Source organism: Chlamydomonas reinhardtii, chromosome 8 (assembly GCF_000002595.2).
Source record: "Chlamydomonas reinhardtii strain CC-503 cw92 mt+ chromosome 8, whole genome shotgun sequence".
NCBI classification, from domain to species: domain Eukaryota; kingdom Viridiplantae; phylum Chlorophyta; class Chlorophyceae; order Chlamydomonadales; family Chlamydomonadaceae; genus Chlamydomonas; species Chlamydomonas reinhardtii.
Genome location: NC_057011.1, coordinates 3,769,550 through 3,789,469, shown reverse-complemented (window position 1 = coordinate 3,789,469; position 19,920 = coordinate 3,769,550). Strand labels below are relative to the sequence as shown.

General features: G+C 59.4%; 1 protein-coding gene across 1 annotated transcript; it reads left to right on the top strand.

The window, feature by feature from the left end:
* Positions 1–777: 777 nt before the first annotated feature.
* CHLRE_08g377251v5 (uncharacterized protein) lies at positions 778–3,796 on the top strand. Its single transcript, XM_043065196.1, has 2 exons — positions 778–1,184; positions 1,542–3,796. Exons 1-2 carry the CDS (start codon positions 1,166–1,168, stop codon positions 2,681–2,683), a joined length of 1,161 nt encoding a protein of 386 aa, XP_042922197.1. The 5' UTR covers positions 778–1,165; the 3' UTR covers positions 2,684–3,796.
* The last annotated feature ends 16,124 nt before the right edge of the window (positions 3,797–19,920 follow it).

The window sequence follows — 19,920 nt, the reverse complement described above, 5'->3', positions numbered from 1 at the left end:
TACATATGTCATGTATATGCCTTAGGCAAGGTTTGGTCTTTGGACGGTGCGGCGTGTATGGGCACGCCCCGAGTGAACTGAGTGAACCCGGGTTGGGTTGCATGCATATGGACCAGGGGGTGGGTGTTTCTCTCTGGGCCGGAGACGGTCCCTCGCGGCGTGGGTACGTTGTGCCCCCGACTGTCCCTTCAATTGTAATTCGCATCCATATGGACACCACCGAGCGTGGAATGCTGTCCTCGCGCGGGGTGGGGTGGCTGGGCGGGTCTGGGCATCTGTCATCCCCAGCGTGTTATTTAGGAGTCGTTTCCAAGACGGTTTTTGAACGTCAATGGGGGTGCCAGTCCCTGACGGAGATCCCACGCCCACGGGCTCCCTTCTCCCTTCTCCCTTCTCCCTTCTCCCTTCTCCCTTCTCCCTTCTCCCTTCTCCCTTCTCCCTTCTCCCTTCTCCCTTCTCCCTTCTCCCTTCTCCCTTCTCCCTTCTCCCTTCTCCCTTCTCCCTTCTCCCTTCTCCCTTCTCCCTTCTCCCTTCTCCCTTCTCCCTTCTCCCTTCTCCCTTCTCCCTTCTCCCTTCTCCCTTCTCCCTTCTCCCTTCTCCCTTCTCCCTTCTCCCTTCTCCCTGGAGCATTCTCTCAGCCGCCGTAAAGCAGCGGCCGCCGCGAAACAGCGGAGCGGAGCGGAGCGCAGCAGAGCGGAGCAAAAGGGAACAGTGGAAGCGAAGGCTGCAAAAGCACGTTAATGTCTACACTGACTTGCTATATATACATTTAGCCTAAAAATGATGTTGTGCTTCGGCACAACTGTTAAAATTGGAAAAATACAGAGAAGATTAGCATGGCCCCTGCGCAAGGATGACACGCATAAATCGAGAAATGGTTCCAAATTTTTTGTCCCGGCCCCCTGTTCGAGTCCGGCCGACCGCAGCCCCTGGTCCCCCTCCTGGCCCTCTTCCCTGCGCCGCTCGGTCCTGCGCTACCGCGGGGGCCCTAGTGCGCTGCTCAACGCGGACATTGCAGCATGAAGGTGACGACACATCCAGGGGACACATCTATTGTCGCGTGGCTCGGAGTGTTCAGGGTGGGCGGGCAATTGAGGCTCAGTGACTATCCCTTCTCTGTAATATCGCAACCTCAGTGAGAGGCTCAGTGAGGCTCAGTGGACACATGACCAGGGTCTGTCTTGGTGCGCGTCTTCAGGGGATCGTCTGAATTTACAGTTCCCTGCTGCTATATCACGACCTGCGCAAGGGTGACTGCGCAAGCCGCAAGGGATGCTGGCGCAGGTGGTGCAGGGTGGTGCTGCGGCCGGGGTATTCTGCACACGTCGTCCCCCAATTAGGATCTATCCTTGCTTCCTCCACCACGCCCCCGATGTGACATGTCAACCTTCTTCTGGAGTCGAGTGCAGGTCGAGACTGTTGCCTGTTGGCTGTCTGGTACTCGAAACTGGTCACATGCGCCCCAATCCGGGCGGAGCTGGGTGCGGCCCAGGCTGCAAGCGACCAACTGCAGGCTGACCTGGATGCCGCACGGGCTGCAGGTGACCAGCTGCGGGCTGTAGGCAGCCAGCTGCGGGCTGACCTGGACGCTGCCCAGGCTGCTGGTGACCAGCTGAGGAGTAACTTGCGTGCAGCCCAGGCCGCAGGCGCTCAGCTGCAGGCTGAGCTGGTGCGTGTCAAAGCACAGCTGGTATCCAAGAGCTCAGTTCCTGCTGCAGCTGGAGCTGGGCCTGCGGAGGACAGCAACCAGAGCGGCACAGTGGTCACAGAGCTGAATAAGCTGATGGGCCCGCAGCAGCGCAAGGACATTGCCATGTCTGTGCTGCAGCTTGTGCAGCAGCTGCCCATCCCGCGCCCAGCCATGGATGGGTTGCTAGCAGGGGTGCAGCAACTGGGAGCCATCGTGCAGGAGTTGGACCAGCGGCATATGGAACACAGAAACTGGATCAGGCAGCTCGAGCACAGGAACCTCGCCTTGGGCTGTGCCATGAATGGGACATATTCCCTGCAGAAGGCGGCTGAGTCCAGCAATGGAGCAGGAATGCACAGCCGGCCTGGCAGCAAGACTCCTGCCACTGCCCTGCGCCAGCAGCCCCAGTGCCCACAGCCACAGCAGGTGGTGGCGCCCTCTGCTCATGCTGCCAGTGCCATGGGCATAGTGGGGCAGCAGCAGCAGCAGTTCACTGCTGGCACTGCTGCAGCTGCTCCACGCCCACCAACCCACCCCAACACGGGGGCAGGCACTGGGATACAGGTGCCGGGTGTGGCTCTCACAATGCCGTTGGTGCCACAGCCGCCCCTGGCCTCCCCATTTGTGGCCGCACCAGAAGCGGCGGCAGTGGACTCATCACCTGCGCAGTTCAGGGCAGCAAGCATGGTGGCATCTGCCATTGCACTGGCAGCAAGCAGCACGTCCATGGGACAGGACACCACCAAGCAGGAGGCAGCGGTGGCAGTGGCGGCAGTGACAGGGGGCAGTAGCAGTGCCCAGGAGGCGGTGATGCCAGCCGTGGTGGTGCCAGCAACAGGAGGCACCAGTGGTGGCAGCGGTGACAACAAGATTTCGGCTTTGGCAGCAGGTGGGCCAGGGGCAAGCAAGGGCTCCACGCCTGCCTCTGAGCCCTGTCACAAACACCATGGCAGTGTAGTGGCAGCAGCAGCGGGTCATCAGCTCATCAAGTAGACTTACATGGAGGCCCAGTCAGTGGGCTCAGCAACTGGTTCAGAGAGTGGGGCACGGGGACAGGCGCTCAGGGGCTGGGGCTCAATCTGGAATTATTTTGTTTTGATGATGGTTTGAGTGCAGCTTGAATGGGCAGTTTTTTTGCTATTTATGCTTTACTGAGAGGTGTACAGTGGCTCCATGACTGCTGGGGCTCAGTGAGCGGTGGACTAATGAGACCTGAATGGCAGCATACTTAATGCTACAAAATATATGGATGGATCGCATAACACTAAATGCACTGCTGACTGAGAGGTGCTACAGCAGCTCGGTGACTGCTGGGGCTCAGTGAGCGGTGGACTACTGAGACCTGAATGACAGCAATACTTAATGCTACAAAATATATGGATGGATCGCATAACACTAAATGCACTGCTGACTGAGAGGTGCTACAGCAGCTCGGTGACTGACTGAGGAAGGCCCAGTGCTCAGTGGTAGGGGGCTCAGTGTGGAAGGCTCAGTAAGGCAGGCTCAGTGGTGGCTCAGTGACAGGGGGGCTCAGTGCTCAGTGACAGTGGTTCAGTGTGGAAGGCTCAGTGCTCAGTAACTGCTGGGCCTCAGTGTTCAGTGAAGGTGGCTCAGTGTGGAAGGCTCAGTGCTCAGTGACTGCTGGGGCTCATTGAGGTAGGCTCAGTGCTCAGTGACAGGGGACTCAGTGCTCAGTAAGGCAGGCTCAGTGGTGGCTCAGTGACAGGGGGGCTCAGTGCTCAGTGACGGTGCCGGCTCAGTGCTCAGTGACGGTGCTTCAGTGTGGAAGGCTCAGTGCTCAGTAGTTGCTGGGGGTGCAATGGGTGCGATGGGACAGTGATGGTGGCTCAGTGGGGTAGGCTCAGTGCTCAGTGACAGGGGCTCAGCCTGGAAGGCTCGGTAGGGCAGGCTCATTGAGGTAGGCTCAGTGGGGTAGGCTCAGTGCTCAGTGACAGGGGGCTCAGTGTGGAAGGCTCAGTAAGGCAGGCTCAGTGGCTCAGTGCTCATTGAGGTAGGCTCAGTGCTCAGTGACAGGGGCTCAGTGTGGAAGGCTCAGTGCTCAGTGACAAGGGGATCAGTGGCTCAGTAATGTAAAAATATAGTCCGTATTGTGGAACGTTCTAAAACTCCCTATTGCCTCTCCACACTACGAGAGCGCCGACGAGCTCAACATTTGAGCGGGACGTGCCGAACGCGGGGATCTTCCCCAAAATGGCCACAATGCTGGTTCTTATCACCTATGTGATGCTAATCTTGGGAGTACTCGTCCGGACGAGCCACTGGCCGGAGGAGGTCCGACCCTTCCATACCCCTGAAGTGCTACAAGCTCTCGCAGGCCTTTTGGCCCGATCTTGGACGCCGTCTCTGACATCAGGGGGTCCAGAGGAAGTGGCGACCACGGCTATGCACCGGATGCCACCCCAAAAATACGCGCCATTTTGCATCCCCGCGACCCTCGTCGCGACGAATCCCGCAATATGCTCTGCAGGCTCGAGGCTCTCCAGTGGAAGCTATGGATCTCAGCAGATGAACGTGAGAAACGCAGCGCCTACGCCGACGCAACAATCGCAGCAACCCCTCCCTGGAACTCGTAAACAGCGGCTTTGCAACGAGACCAATACTACTTTACCTGTCAGCCTCCGAACCCCAGCGCCTGACGTGCATAACTTAGACTTGTCGCGGGACCGTCGCAGACCAGCGACCACCTCGCCTAGGGCTGCAAAATCCTGCACTTCCAGAACTCTCAAATCGCCGACACTACAGCACTACGTATCTACCAGTCTCCAGCCACCAGCGTCCGACGGACAAAACTCAGACTTGTCGCGAGACCGCCGCGGACCAGTGACCACTTCGCCTATGGCTGCAAACCCTTGCAGTCTCAAAACTCTCAAATCGCCAGCCTCACAGCACTACAGCAAAGCTGAAAGACCACCGGATGACACGCCCCACGACCCCGGCCCCGGCAGCTCGGCCCGGGGCCCGCGCGCCCCCGCTGCACTCCTGTGCCATACCCACACCGCCAGCCCCGCCCTCCAGCTGTGGTGTCAAACTATGGGACCGTACCCCATAGTCCAGCTTCAGATGCACAACGACACTGACCCCCTCATTGCCACCGTGTCCTACATCTCAGCACATATCACCAGTGCGCTATGCTGGACAGCTGTAGGCACCTTCCACGGATCCTGTGCCCTCCTTCGCCACATCATAGCCTCCTTGCGTACCCTCCTCACTCACACTGCCGCCTACATGACCACATGCACCGGCACTCTGATCGCCCACAGCTGGCGCACTGCAGCAAACATAACTCTGTGGCCACCCGCCTTAACCCTGGTCGCAGCCAGCGTAGCACGGCTGACTTGGTCTGCCCGTACCATGCTCTCCCACCCATCAACTGGCAACCTAACTACCCTAACCTTCACCCTTCTCACCACCCTACTGCTATCCCAACCACTCCTCCTCCTCATCAGCACACACCAGCACATTAGCACCACCCTCACGCTCCTCGCCACAACCGCCTCTATCTACGCCACCCTCAGGAAAACCCACGGCGCCCCGCTTATCCTGCTGGGCCTACCTGTATACGCCACGTGCCGCGCCGTAGCTGTTAAACCGGCCTACACCATGCGTACACTGCTTACCATTCTCCTCCTGCTTACGAACATTCAAGCCACGGCTGAAGCACCCGAACTAACACCTGCAGCTGCCCCCCTCGCTATGCACCTCCTCACCCGCATCCCGGGTTCACCAACCCTCAACACCGGAGTCGTGGGGCTCACCTACCTCTTATCACAAACCCACATACACCCCCAGCCCGCGTGCCTCGCTCTCACAACCAACCTTGCCACCTATCGCTACTTGATGGATGTTACAACCCCCTGGTCACACACACTCGGCAGCCCGATACCCCCTCCCATACAACTCAGAGGAGGCAACCCAATTGAACACACACCGGCAACCAACCGAGTGGCTGCTGCTACTGAGTCCGGGCGCAAACCTGAACGAATCCAATGGCCCAGACAAATACAACACACCTTCTTCCGGGAGCAACAACAACTCAACTTCTGCACTGTACACGCCATAAACAATATGCTGGGCAAACCGTGGTTACTGGCCACAGATGTGCTTGCCTTCTGCCAGGTCTCACATACTGCAATGGCCGACACGCCTGCTCTATACACCTTATGGGGCCACCACTTCCGATACCATGGACTCTTCCATGAAGCCGCTATCAACCACTACCTGCGACACCGGCCCCCAGCCGTGGACCACACGGGGGCTCGACTACTCCTGCGCACAGTCGCCAAAACACTAACCCCGGGACACACGCAAGACCATATCATAAGCCTCCTCCCCGACTGCTCCAAGGGCCTTGGTCTTATGGTGCACGACGGGCGCCATGCGTACGCCATCCGCAAAGAGAATGACACCTGGTACCTCGTCGACTCTCTAGCACACATTGGGCGCAAGCCTATGACGCCGGAACTCTGGGCTGCCATCAAGGGGGACCTCTTCTGCCTCCACCCCCTTCACCCAGACACGCCCCTTGACCCCCTAACATACCCCACCGTTCCGGGCCTCCCCGAACCCCCACCACCCCCGACGGCCACCACCCAACCCAGACCCAGGAAAGGGACGGTCCAACTAACCCTCAACGCCACAATGACCCGCACTATAAACCGCACACCATTGAACCCCAACCCGGAAAACACCACGACCAGTAACAGAGCGCAGACCCGCCCCCAAACCCAAACCACCCTCGCCAACTTAGTGACACGATCCCAAACACATGCCGAGCCCCAAGGTACCCAACCCACACCGCCAGAGGACCCCCAGGAGCCGCCCCCACACACGCACGAACCCACACATGAACACGGCCGCCCCCCCACTCCCCCAAGTGCAGCCCGCCCCACAAGGCGCCTGCGCCGCAATGACGAAATCAGCCCCCACAGCCCCACCAGACACCGTACCCAACAGGATACCACAACAGAAAACCAACAACCCCAAGTCCCACCGCCCGCCAATGACCCAGTCCCCACGCCACAACCCCGCCCAACATGGGCCCAAGTCCTCACAAACAATGCCACCACAGTTGGTACCGCAGCGCTCCAAGTGCTAACCCGCCTATCACCCGGCCCACGACACCGACCCGACACCCCCACCAGTGCGGCCCGCCCCACACAACGCCCGCGCCAGGAATTACCAGGTAGCCCCACAACCCACACTGCAACTGCCCCCCCGGACCCACCGCCAACCAACCCCACCGCGACCCAGCCCGCAACGGAACAGGCAGCTGAACCGCCCGCCAGCTGGCTCCATGTTGTCACACACAATGTGCGCGGGCTGAGCACCAACCTCCTGTCCACCATGTGCCATCTACGGGAATGGGACGCAGATATTGTGATCCTGACCGAAACAAAGCTAGGCCCGCGCACGCGCTGGCTCAAAGACTGCCTCCGACTCGAAAACCTGGCCTACCGCACCATCACCTCGACCAAACCAGGGACCGAGCACTACAAACGGCGATCAGCCGGCGTACTGATGGCGGTCTCTGCACGGTACCACTCAGGCGGACACCTCCACATACCCCCAACCCCACCCAACCTCCTGGGCCACCTGGCCCACTGCACTATCCGCACACCACACAGCATCCCCCTGCATATACTAGGCGTGTACTGCCCCGAAGATATGCCCACACGCCGCCGCATATACTCCTATTGTACCTCCACGTTAAAATCGGCGGCCGCCGCAGGCGAGCATGTCCTAATAGGTGGTGACTTCAACGCCGTACTGACCGCAGCAGACCGGACAGGGCCCCTCGATGACGCTGACAGACACCATGCACGGTTTGTCTCATCCCACAGGCTGCAACGCATCACTGAACCGAACGGCACCACCAGTATGACGTACTACCAAACACGTGACGGTCACCCTAAAGCCACCAGCCGCATCGATGATATCCTCATCTGCCAGCACACGTCGAACGCCCTCGCAGCTGCCGAAACGGAGCCAGGCGGAAATACGCCAACACTCAAAGTCCAACCCAGCGGCGGACTATTCGACCATTCCTCAGTCCACATCAACCTCCCCACCTTTCCCATACGCCTATGGACTGCACCCACGGGCAACCGCACGGGCAATACCACACAACCCCCAACGGGGCCCTGGCCACAAGTGGTGCTACCTATCCCCACCTCCACCCTGGAGGCTGCACGAACAAAAATTGAGCACACACTCGCCTCACCCATAGCCAACCTCGCTGCTGCTCTCCAACCGGCCTCCACTGCTATCCGAGACCACCTCGATCGCTACACTGCCGGAACCACCAACGCCACCGAGCTTGACACCCAACTAAGAAGCGACCCCACCGTCCAAGCCCCGAACCTCGACGCACTGGCAGGACAACTCCATGACATACTCAAAGACGGCTTGAACATCCTCGTGGATATGTGCCCCAAGAAACCGCCAAGGACTGGCGCCTTTGCCCCCCGGCGGATTAGCAAGAAGATACGTCGGGCACACGAGGAACTACGACAGCTCCGAGCGGCCATCACGGACAACGCCACCCTACACACACCCGGGAATGTCGCCACGGGAGCGCCAACCCTGCCACAACCCAACCCCTGTCCTCCGACAGAGGGCGAACCCACGACCCCAACCCCCACCCGAGGCCCCCGACCGCCACCGCCCAACCAAACTGTAACCGACCTCATCGACAAAATCAAGCGTGTTGGAAGCACACTACGCCAAACCCTCAAAAAGCTAACACAATCAGAGGTACAAAAATCCAGAGCCCGCTTCCAACACAAACTAGCCACAAGAGCTAAACAAGCACACAAAGACATCTTCTCCAACCAAGAACAGGCCCGCGGTATCCCCGCTGTCCTACACCCCCACACCAAAGCACACTGTACGGACAAAGCATCCATCTTGGAGGCTATCCACACATATTTCCAGGACCAAGGGGCCACCATCACTGGGCCGCGCACTGGCAACTATAAACCAGAAGACAGACACCCGAACACCAGGTACCCTTTTGACCCCAGCAACAGAACCGCACCAGACACTTTCAAACTGCACAGTACATGCAGCCCGACTACCCACGCACTGCTGCCAAGCATCTCCGACAGCGCCAATTTTGACACATGCATAGACCACCTAAGCAGAAACAAATCCCCGGGACCCGACGGCATTCCAAACGAGCTACTACGCGCCCTACCGACACCCTTGCGCACGGCACTCCACAACCTACTTATCCTAATGTGGGTCAGGGCCCACACACCTGCCTCGTGGACTGCCAGCGAGACTGTCCTGCTCCCCAAACCTGGAGACCCCCTTCTGCTTAAGAACTACCGCCCTATTGCCCTGGCCAACACCACGTATAAGCTCTGGACTAGTCTCATCACGGTGGCCATCTCTGACATATCACACGACCTGGACCTGTTCAGTGAAACTCAGGAAGGCTTCCTACGCTACCGTAACACGGAACGCCAGACCTTAAACCTCGTTCACGCCCTAGAAGACGCCGGCCTGACTAACCAGGATATCTATGTTATGTACGCAGACTTCTCCAGCGCCTTCAACACCATATCACATGACCGCCTACTGGAAATTATGTGGGACCTGGGGATGCCCCATGACTTGATACGCGTCGTACAAAACCTTTACGCAAATGCCCGTACTTACATACGCACTGAACACGGCCTTACCTCCCCGGTACACATTGAACGAGGCACAGTCCAGGGCGACACACTCTCCCCTGTACTCTTTCTGATGTTTATCGAACCGCTTATACGGTGGCTCCACGTAGGAGGCCGCGGCTACTCCTACGGCTGCTTACCAAACCACCTCAACAACAGGTACCACTGCTCCTCAGCAGCCGCCTACGCCGATGACCTGGCGGTGCTTACAAACACCTTGAGCGACCTACGCATTCAATGCGACAAAATCCACCGCTACTCGGCATGGGCGGGCCTCCAGGTGAACCACGCCAAATGCCGAGTCACGGGAATCCTGCACCGAAGAGCCCAGCAGGACAAAGGCCTGAACGGTCCCACCTGCAACCGTACCCTCAAATCAATGCTCGAGAACAAAATCCACATTGGCGACAAACCTGTGCCTTACCTCCCCGCAACCGAACCCTTCAAATACCTGGGAGTACAGATAACCATGAACTTGCACTGGGGACCCCAGTTTGCTTACCTATGTGATGCCATCAAAGAAAAAAGTGCCAACCTGCAAACGTCTCTCGCGTCACCAGAACAATGCCTGCGAATTATAAAATCCTGCATACAGTCTATGGCAGCATACAGCTTTGCGGTTATGCCGTACACGGAGAACGACATCCGCACCCTTGACGCCATGATTGCGCGGCTGGCAAAGAAGTGTTACCGCCTCACCCCTGGGTTCCCGACACGTGCCACACTTGCCCCTGCGGACATGTCAGGCCTTGGGGTTGGCTCCCTCCTGCCCTTATATGCCCAAAAAGCCACACGGGCTCTGACCCTTGCCCTGAACGACCCAGGCAGACTAGGCATGGTCACGCATGCCCTGCTGGAACTACAAAGCCGCATCGCCGGCACGGCAGCCATACACAAACTACGTCGGGAAAGCCACTTCTACACCACACTCAAACAACTCAGTATCATGCGAGAATACGACATCACCCTGTGGGACCACGGAGCGCCGTATGCCGGCCCCATCAACACCATCATCCAAGCAGTGAACCGTAACCCCCGACCCATCCCACACCACCTCGTACATACGCTGGCGCAGGCCGGCCTGGACCTCAGAGCCCTGATAAGCACGGAACGCACGAAAGAAGGCCTAACCTGCCTGATTCCCTCCGATTGCCTGTTCCTCCGCCTCCCCCGCAACCAATGCAAACGTCAACACCGTATCGCGCTGAACAGGCTGAGCCTATGCCTTAGTGCCGAAGGTGCCCCAGCCCGCGCGGCTCCATATGACCAGCCGGAGACCTACAACTGCCACCTGCCCCTCCCTCAGCAATACCGTGCCCTCCCGGCGACACCCGCCTTCGCGGCCCTGCTCCCGCAATCCGCCACAGCCACCGGCGCCCCCCAGACCACTCTCATGGCCCACCGTCAACATATGACCACCCTACACCCCGAGCCAAACTCGACCCAACCACACGCGCCCACCGCTTTTAACGCAACCGCACCACCCCGGGCCGCCCAGCCCCGAGGCGTGCCCACGCGCCAAGCTGCCCTCACCCGCCACCTTCGCCCCGTTGAGACTGCATGCGCACTGGCGACCATACCCGCACCACCGACGCAGGCAGGCACGCCCGACCCGAACCAAACCGCCACACCCATCGCCCTAGCCCAGGGTACAGCACCCACCCTGCCCCCCGCCGACGCTCCAGCCACGCAGCCTCAAACCCAAACCAACACCAACAAACGCAAGCGGATTAAACTGCAGGTTAAGAAAGTGAAGGGACCGTCCGCCTCTAAACGCCTGGAACGGAGAATCGAAGCGGAGCCACGACACGACCCACTTGGCACGCGAGGACAACGCGACCACACAGGGAGACACGGCTTTGTCTTGGACCATGGCGAACCCGTGGCAGGAGACACCGTACCCGCTGACTTTGTCATGTGGGCCCCGCGCTTCTACTCGATGCTGCAAAAAGACATGAGCGGGAAAACACACATACCCCGCCTTGGCATCCCACCTGGGAAACAGAAGTTCCCAACTACGCTACCGCGCCCACGCTACACTCGACAAATACCCACACACCTGACCACCCCGTATTTCCTAAACGACGGGGAACCACACAACCCAGTCCAAACCTACCTTCGCGACCACAATGCAACAAAGGCCCCACTGTGCGCGTATGACACGCCCGCCCGATGGGCACAGGCCGGAGACTTCATTATTGAACCTGAGCCCCCACGCTGGCCCACCATAACCGGGGCCGATCCTGCTAACCCTGACGACCCCCGTGAAGCTGACCCCGACCCCAATGGCATGTCCCGCAAAGCTTATATGGCAGAACGTGCACTCCTGAGACAACGCACACAACACCAAGACGGACGCCCACGCCTGATCACACGGTGGATGGGCATACGCGCGCAAGTAATGACTGGTGGCCTCCAATGGCCCAAGAATACCAGCGACGCCACACGCGCTGCCAGCCAGCTGATCTTTTCCCTCTACTATGACCTGGAATCCGTATCACACGTCCACGCTGGCCCAATCCACAAACTGATTGCTGCGCCGGCCCGCAACGAACGCCCTCAAACCGCCCTATACTATGAAGTGGCCTGGAAGCCGACCACCATTGTGCGCGGAGCCGCTGCGGCCTATACGATCATGAAATACACGGGAACACCACACGCTCACCTTGCCTACGGGCAGAGCTGCAGCCGGTACTTCGTACACATGCACTGGAACGTCACTAGCGAGCCCGCTAGCAAATGCCCTACACTCCAGGGATGGCGCGCCGCGCAGGCTGCCCACCTCCAACGACTATCCAAACCCCCTAGCGAGCCTACGCCTCCCCCACCCCGCGACTCACACCTGCCACCAGCCCAGCGACAGGGCCGGTGGACCCCACCAGACGTGGAAGGAGCGGCGCGCCGACGCACCACCAGACAGAACACTCAAATCAACACCAAACCGTGCAACCCGTACCACGACATCCACCCCACGGGCGCCTACACCATACAGATTACGGACACATACACAGATGCACAAACCCTTGCACATATACACGGCCCTGACGGACGCCACATTTCCAGCATCACCATGGGGACCCTACACACCCTCCACACCCGCTACAAACACGCCCTGGCCAGTAACCCAACCGAAACCGCACCTCTCCGTTCCCCCGGGGGTTTCCCCGAAGATGTTGCCAAATTACTCATCCGCACCCGTGTTGATGAAAAAGGCAAAACATGCAAAACAGCGCCGGCCCTCGAACGCTCCCTGCCGACGTGCCTAAAAACAACCCTACTCGACGCCTTGGCTGCGGCCCACCCCGACGAGACCAACCCGGCCCTCATGGAGCGCTTCGCCTCCCCACTCAACTGCTCCAACCGTGTATGCCAATACTGGAGTGCCCAACCGGCCGATGCCCTCTTCGGGGCCACAACGGACGCCCTGTCTGCCCCCTTCACCGGCCTCTCCATCGCCCACCCCGGCCCCAACCCCGCCGCGTATACCAAAGCTCTGGCATGGGCCGTGGCCACCACGGAACTGCTCGAAGGGCAGATGGACCCGGCCATCACCCTCATGGTCATCCCGCACAACCACAAGAGCCCCCACACCCGCCTCTTCAGTAGCCCTCATGTCACACACATAGCGTACCTCCCGCCCGACACACCCGCAACCAACCTAGATGAGGGGCTAGGCGACCTTAGCCCGGCCATCACCCTACGACACGGGTTAGACCTCCTACTCGTAGCCAACACAACAGGGGTGCAGGCCTTCACGGCCCGCAACAACCTTGCCAACCTCCAAGCCGCCCTTACAGACATCGGGGCCCAACCACCACGCCCCACCCGCACCACAGCCGCTGTAGCGCGATGGCCGCGCCGAATCACCCTCCCCGGAGACCGCCACCAACCCACCTCACGGCCATACAGCCACCGAGCCCAAACCCGGGCGCGACAGGCAACACACCGCACCCCGCCAACACCCCCGACCCCGCCCACCTGCACAGTCTCCCCGCCCATCCAAGCGGAACTGAACGCCCTCCGGGACCGCTTCCCGGCCATCTCCCGGCCGCTCTACGACGCGGCCACTGTCATCTGGACGGACGGGTCGTGCATCAAAATCGCAGTAGGAGACGACGGGGCCGAAATGAACCAGCTTGGAGCCTGTGCCTGGACAGCGACAACGGGCGAACCACTCTACGTCGAACCAGGCGGCCTGAACAGCACCAATACCATTCAGCGCGCAGAACTATCCGCCATCCTGGCTGCGCTAAGACACTACCGCCCCCGCGCGCAACTCCTGGGGCTGACTAAGCTAGTGATTGCCAGTGACTCGCTGGTCTCACTGTACCTTATACGCAGAGCAATTAGCGACCCAATGAAACTGACGCTGTCCAAACACAAAAACCTACTCAGCGACATTGTCAAGGAACTTAACGAGTGTGCCGACGAATTCCTCCCTGTCGTATTCCTAAAGGTACGCTCACACACAGGCCTGGCAGGAAACGATGAGGCCGACAAGGGCGCGGCCCTGGTAGCCCAGCGTGACGCGGGCGCAATGAGCCAAGCGGTGCACCTGCCACCTGACGAGCCCTGGGCTAACATATGGTGGCCCAAACGGAACTCCGACAACTTTTACATCAGCGACCTGAACAGGGGAGTCCTGTCCTCACTACCCCCGCGGGCACAGCATGGATTCACAGACAGCACAACCGTCCTCGACAATTGGGCCGCCGCAGCAGATGGCGCGTGCCCTCAATCAAGCAACCTAACCCTGGCCAGCCCCGCCCGCCACCCCTGGCTGGTAAAACAAATCCTATATGCCAGATACGGCTACCTATTCAATGCCACCCTCAAACGCCGTTATGGACTGGGCGGAAACGGGTTGTGCCCCCTTTGCGAGGCACCCGACTCAGGAGGGCATATCCTTGGAGGGTGCTCTCAGCGGCAGATGAAAGGCGCATACATCAACCGCCACAACATAGCTGTACAGCGAGTGGCTAAATGCATCTCCAAAGGAAGCTATGGCGGGGGCTACATGGTAATGGACGCGGGCCCACTTGCGGACCTGCCCGAGTATGCATCCGGCCAAAGACCCCCCGCCTGGCTTTTCCGTAATGGCACACCCCCAGAGGTTATAGCCAGGCTCCGGCCAGACATTCTCTTCATCCCCGCCCTCGACACTACAACGACACAACGCGAAGACTATCGGCCACCCCGCAACCGCAGCCGCACACCAATCTATATCCTTGAAATAGGATACAGCTCTGACTCCCAACACCTACACAAACGAGAAGAGAAGTCCCAACAACACCAAGAACTCAAACAACTCCTAGAAGAAGCTGGATGGACCGTCCACTACTCACCCGCCGAGTGCATCGCCCTAGGCGTCACTGGTACCATACCCGCAAACCTGGTCCCACTCCTGACCACCCTAGGCGTGTCCCCCAAGGCGGCCAAAACCTGCGGACACAAGCTCCACCACCATGCCGTTAATAGTGCTGGAGGCATAATTAAAGCCCGCAGGATCATGGAATACGGGCACACGAGGACCCCAGGGTGATGTCCCCAACCGGCCCCCCTTGCGTGGTGAGGCGGCAGGGTAGGGGATGGGCCCCTACACTGACCCGCCTTGCCCCGATAATCCACGCCAGGCCCTACGGGCCGGCGTTTCGATTATTATTATTATTCAGTGGCTCAGTGGGGTAGGCTCAGTGGCTCAGTGGGGTAGGCTCAGTGGCTCAGTGGGGTAGGCTCAGTGGCTCAGTGCTCAGTGGGGTAGGCTCAGTGGCTCAGTGGCTCAGTGCTCAGTGGCTCAGTGGCTCAGTGCTCAGTGGCTCAGTGCTCAGTGGCTCAGTGGGGCAGGCTCAGTGGCTCAGTGCTCAGTGGGGTAGTCGTCTCGGCGCGCAGACCCCCAGTTCGACCCTGGCCGACCGCCCTGGCCCTCTCCCCGCACCCTCTTCCCGCGTCCCCTGGGTACTGCGGTGCGGCATAACACGGCAATTGCAACATGTGCGTGACGACGAGTCCATTGTCGCGTGGCTCGCGCGTGTTCACGGTGGGCGGGCAACTGAGCGCGAGTGAGGGGGAGGGGCTCAGTGAGCGCGAGAGGCTCAGGGAAGCTCAGTGACCACATGACCAGGGTCTACCTGGGTGCGTGTCTTCGCCGGAACCTGGATTTACACTTACTTGCTGCTATATCACGACCTGCGCAAGGGATGCTGGTGCAGGCGGTGCTGCGGCGTGGGTGTCCTGCCCCTTCCTGCCCAAGTCGCCCGGCTCCCAATCACCCCTGCTCCCAATCTATCCTTGCTTCCTCCACCACGCCCCCAAGCCATCGTTCAATGACAGCTCCATTCGTGGGGGTTTTCGTCACAAGTGAGGAGTCCAGGTCCTTCCAGGTCGAGACTGTAGGCTTTCTGGTACTGGTTACATGCGCCCAACCCGGGTTCTTCAGCTCTGGCCTCCTTCCAATAATGCAAAATCTTTGTATGGAGACTTAGTAGACTGGCTCTACGGAGCGGCAGGCGCCTTTCGTACACGAATGCTGCACATGCCGCTGCCGATGACACGCACAAATCGAGAAATGGTTCCCAATTTTTTGGGCTGAGCCCCCCCAGCGAAGCGTTCCAGGGGGGGGGCGAAGCCCCCCAGGAACACCCCTGTCCGTGGCTGCGTTCGTGCGTCGGCAAAACATAGCATACTGGCGCAAACCGCGACTGCTACGTATTAGTATTTGATAATGCCTATTGCATGTAAATAGGTGGCAGGGAAAATTCGGGCGGAGCGAGAAGTGCCTTCGCGGTCCATGGACAATTGACTTTCGCGAGGTCGCGAGGAAAGCATCCGGTGCCCGCTGATATGCAGTCTCTAAGGCAAAATATGTTGGCGGCAAGCAAAGCGGGGAAGTATATCGAAAGTTCTGAGCGACTTGCCGAGCCATGCCTGCCGACGCGCCAGAATGCCGAGAAGCCCCGAGGTCGCCCCCGCCCCGCGCCCAGCCCTTTGAGCGTGGGGCGCCGGGGAGGTGTTGAGTATGGCAGGAGGCGAAAGAAATGCTTGGGGTGTTTGGGAGCGTGACAAGGCACGCATGCGTGGCGCGGGAAATCCCGCACGGCCCCAACCCGAGTGTCCCTAGCCGATGCGCCTGCGCGTCGTAGCGGCATGGAGGCTCTGACGGGGCGTTACACGCCTAATAGCTCCCAAGCGTACGGGGGCTCAGCCCATTTTCCAGCTGTACAAAGCTGACACCCCTTGTTGCGTCTCGGCGCGCAGACCCCCACGGCCCTTCCGCCCCCTCCTCCGGCACCCCGCCACCCCAGGCGCCCGTGCGGCCCCTCCCGTCCCCCCCCTGAGGCCCCCCAGAGAAGATTAGCATGGCCCCTGCGCAAGGATGACACGCACAAATCGAGAAATGGTTCCAAATTTTTTGCGTCTCGGCGCGCAGACCCCCAGTTCAAGCCCGGCCCTTCCGCCCCCTCCTCCGGCACCCCGCCACCCCAGGCGCCCGTGCGGCCCCTCCCGCCCCCCCCCCAGAGGCCCCCCAGAGAAGATTAGCATGGCCCCTGCGCAAGGATGACACGCACAAATCGAGAAATGGTTCCCAATTTTTTGGGCTGAGCCCCCCCAGCGAAGCGTTCCAGGGGGGGGGCGAAGCCCCCCAGGAACACCCCTGTCCGTGGCTGCGTTCGTGCGTCGGCAAAACATAGCATACTGGCGCAAACCGCGACTGCTACGTATTAGTATTTGATAATGCCTATTGCATGTAAATAGGTGGCAGGGAAAATTCGGGCGGAGCGAGAAGTGCCTTCGCGGTCCATGGACAATTGACTTTCGCGAGGTCGCGAGGAAAGCATCCGGTGCCCGCTGATATGCAGTCTCTAAGGCAAAATATGTTGGCGGCAAGCAAAGCGGGGAAGTATATCGAAAGTTCTGAGCGACTTGCCGAGCCATGCCTGCCGACGCGCCAGAATGCCGAGAAGCCCCGAGGTCGCCCCCGCCCCGCGCCCAGCCCTTTGAGCGTGGGGCGCCGGGGAGGTGTTGAGTATGGCAGGAGGCGAAAGAAATGCTTGGGGTGTTTGGGAGCGTGACAAGGCACGCATGCGTGGCGCGGGAAATCCCGCACGGCCCCAACCCGAGTGTCCCTAGCCGATGCGCCTGCGCGTCGTAGCGGCATGGAGGCTCTGACGGGGCGTTACACGCCTAATAGCTCCCAAGCGTACGGGGGCTCAGCCCATTTTCCAGCTGTACAAAGCTGACACCCCTTGTTGCGTCTCGGCGCGCAGACCCCCACGGCCCTTCCGCCCCCTCCTCCGGCACCCCGCCACCCCAGGCGCCCGTGCGGCCCCTCCCGTCCCCCCCCTGAGGCCCCCCAGAGAAGATTAGCATGGCCCCTGCGCAAGGATGACACGCACAAATCGAGAAATGGTTCCAAATTTTTTCTCTCGGCCCCCTGTTCGAGTCCGGCCGACCGCAGCCCCTGGTCCCCCTCCTGGCCCTCTTCCCTGCGCCGCTCGGTCCTGCGCTACCGCGGGGGCCCTAGTGCGCTGCTCAACGCGGACATTGCAGCATGAAGGTGACGACACATCCAGGGGACACATCCATTGTCGCGTGGCTCGGAGTGTTCAGGGTGGGCGGGCAATTATTGAGGCTCAGTGACTAGCTCGGAATGTGCCTAATTGCCAGCCTACCCCAATTTGGCCCACTTGCCCGTGCGGCTGGCCCGCACGGATTCAGAGCCTGCCTGATTAAATATTGCATGCTTATATTATATAAGGATTATCCAAGGACTGGGAGGCCAGTAAGAGGCCGATTCCCGACCAGTCCCCGAAAACGGCCCTGCGCGCCCGCCCGATTATTTGGCCCACTCGCCAGAGCCCACGCCCTGGTCCTCAAAAGCCTGCCTGACCGCCCAGTTCTCTGCATATATATTATCATTTACATGTAAGTGATAGCTTAGCAAGCTTAAATGGGTAAACTAGGGCTGGCCCTGCCGGGCTTGGTGCGGCGGGTGCCACTCCAGCAAGTGCCTGGGGACTGCATGATTCCAGGCCCCTATAGCATCGAAATGGCATCATGTGACATACATAAAGGTCTCTGGACGGTTTCTGGGCATAAATTTTAGCGAAAACAGAAGTCAAAATGTCAAATGTCGCGCTCGCTAGGACCCAGCTAATTCGCCTCGAAGCTATCTAGCTTACATCTAAGTGTGCAGATAACTCGACGGCATGAAATTCAGGAACAAAACACCGCCTATGCGGGATATGGCATGTGGAGCAGACGGACTGCAGGTTGCCTGGTCTGCGCACTTGATATCTTATGATATTTATCCTTTAGTGATTTGTGCAAGCCAGAATGCGCCTGCAGACGACAAACAAAACAACATGCTGAGCATTTAAGGCGCAATTTTATTTTTTGTGCACCCAGAACACTCCCAATCCTGCCCGGACGGTTGCAACAATCCTCATATGACATCTATAGGGTATCGAAATCGGCAAATCGCCAGCAGGGATGACCAAAACGCCTCGCGGCCCGGTGGGCCAATTTGGGGTCGCCCCTCAGTTTTCCCCCCAAAACCCGGCCCCCAGAATCCACTCGCCCACCGCGCCCTTTTGACCCCCAACCCGTGCAATAATCTTATATAGTGCTTACATCAATATTTAGGCAAGCGTGGGCGCCTAGGAAGCCCTGTAGCGGTCTGGGCCAAAAGTGGGCCAAATATGGCACATTCCGAGCTATCCCTTCTCTGTAATATCGCAACCTCAGTGAGAGGCTCAGTGAGGCTCAGTGGACACATGACCAGGGTCTGTCTTGGTGCGCGTCTTCAGGGGATCGTCTGAATTTACAGTTCCCTGCTGCTATATCACGACCTGCGCAAGGGTGACTGCGCAAGCCGCAAGGGATGCTGGCGCAGGTGGTGCAGGGTGGTGCTGCGGCCGGGGTATTCTGCACACGTCGTCCCCCAATTAGGATCTATCCTTGCTTCCTCCACCACGCCCCCGATGTGACATGTCAACCTTCTTCTGGAGTCGAGTGCAGGTCGAGACTGTTGCCTGTTGGCTGTCTGGTACTCGAAACTGGTCACATGCGCCCCAATCCGGGTTCTTCAGCTCTGGCCTCCGTCAAAGAATGTAAAATCTGTGCATGGAGCTTAGTAGACTGGCTTCACGGGACGACATCCGCTTTTCGTGCACAAATGCTGCACATGCCACTGCAGTTCGCGAGGCTGGCAGGTCGCCCCAGGGCCTAGAACAGCAAGTCATAACATACACACGTCATATATAAGCATTAGATAAGGTTTGGTCTTTGGACGGTATGGCGTGTAATGGCACGTCTCCACGGCGCACGGCCCGTGTGCAATCTAATCATCCCACTGTGGTGAACAGCTGTTGCAGCTGCTGCGGCTGAGGCAGCTCTGGTTGCGTGCGGTGGGTTGATCAGATTTGACTTCAGCTCGTATGGCACGTGTAACAACGGCACCCCGGCGCGGCTAGGCCGGATGTGCGAGGCCTGTGCCATACTCTGCTGGTCCCAGAGGCGCAAATTATTGATACG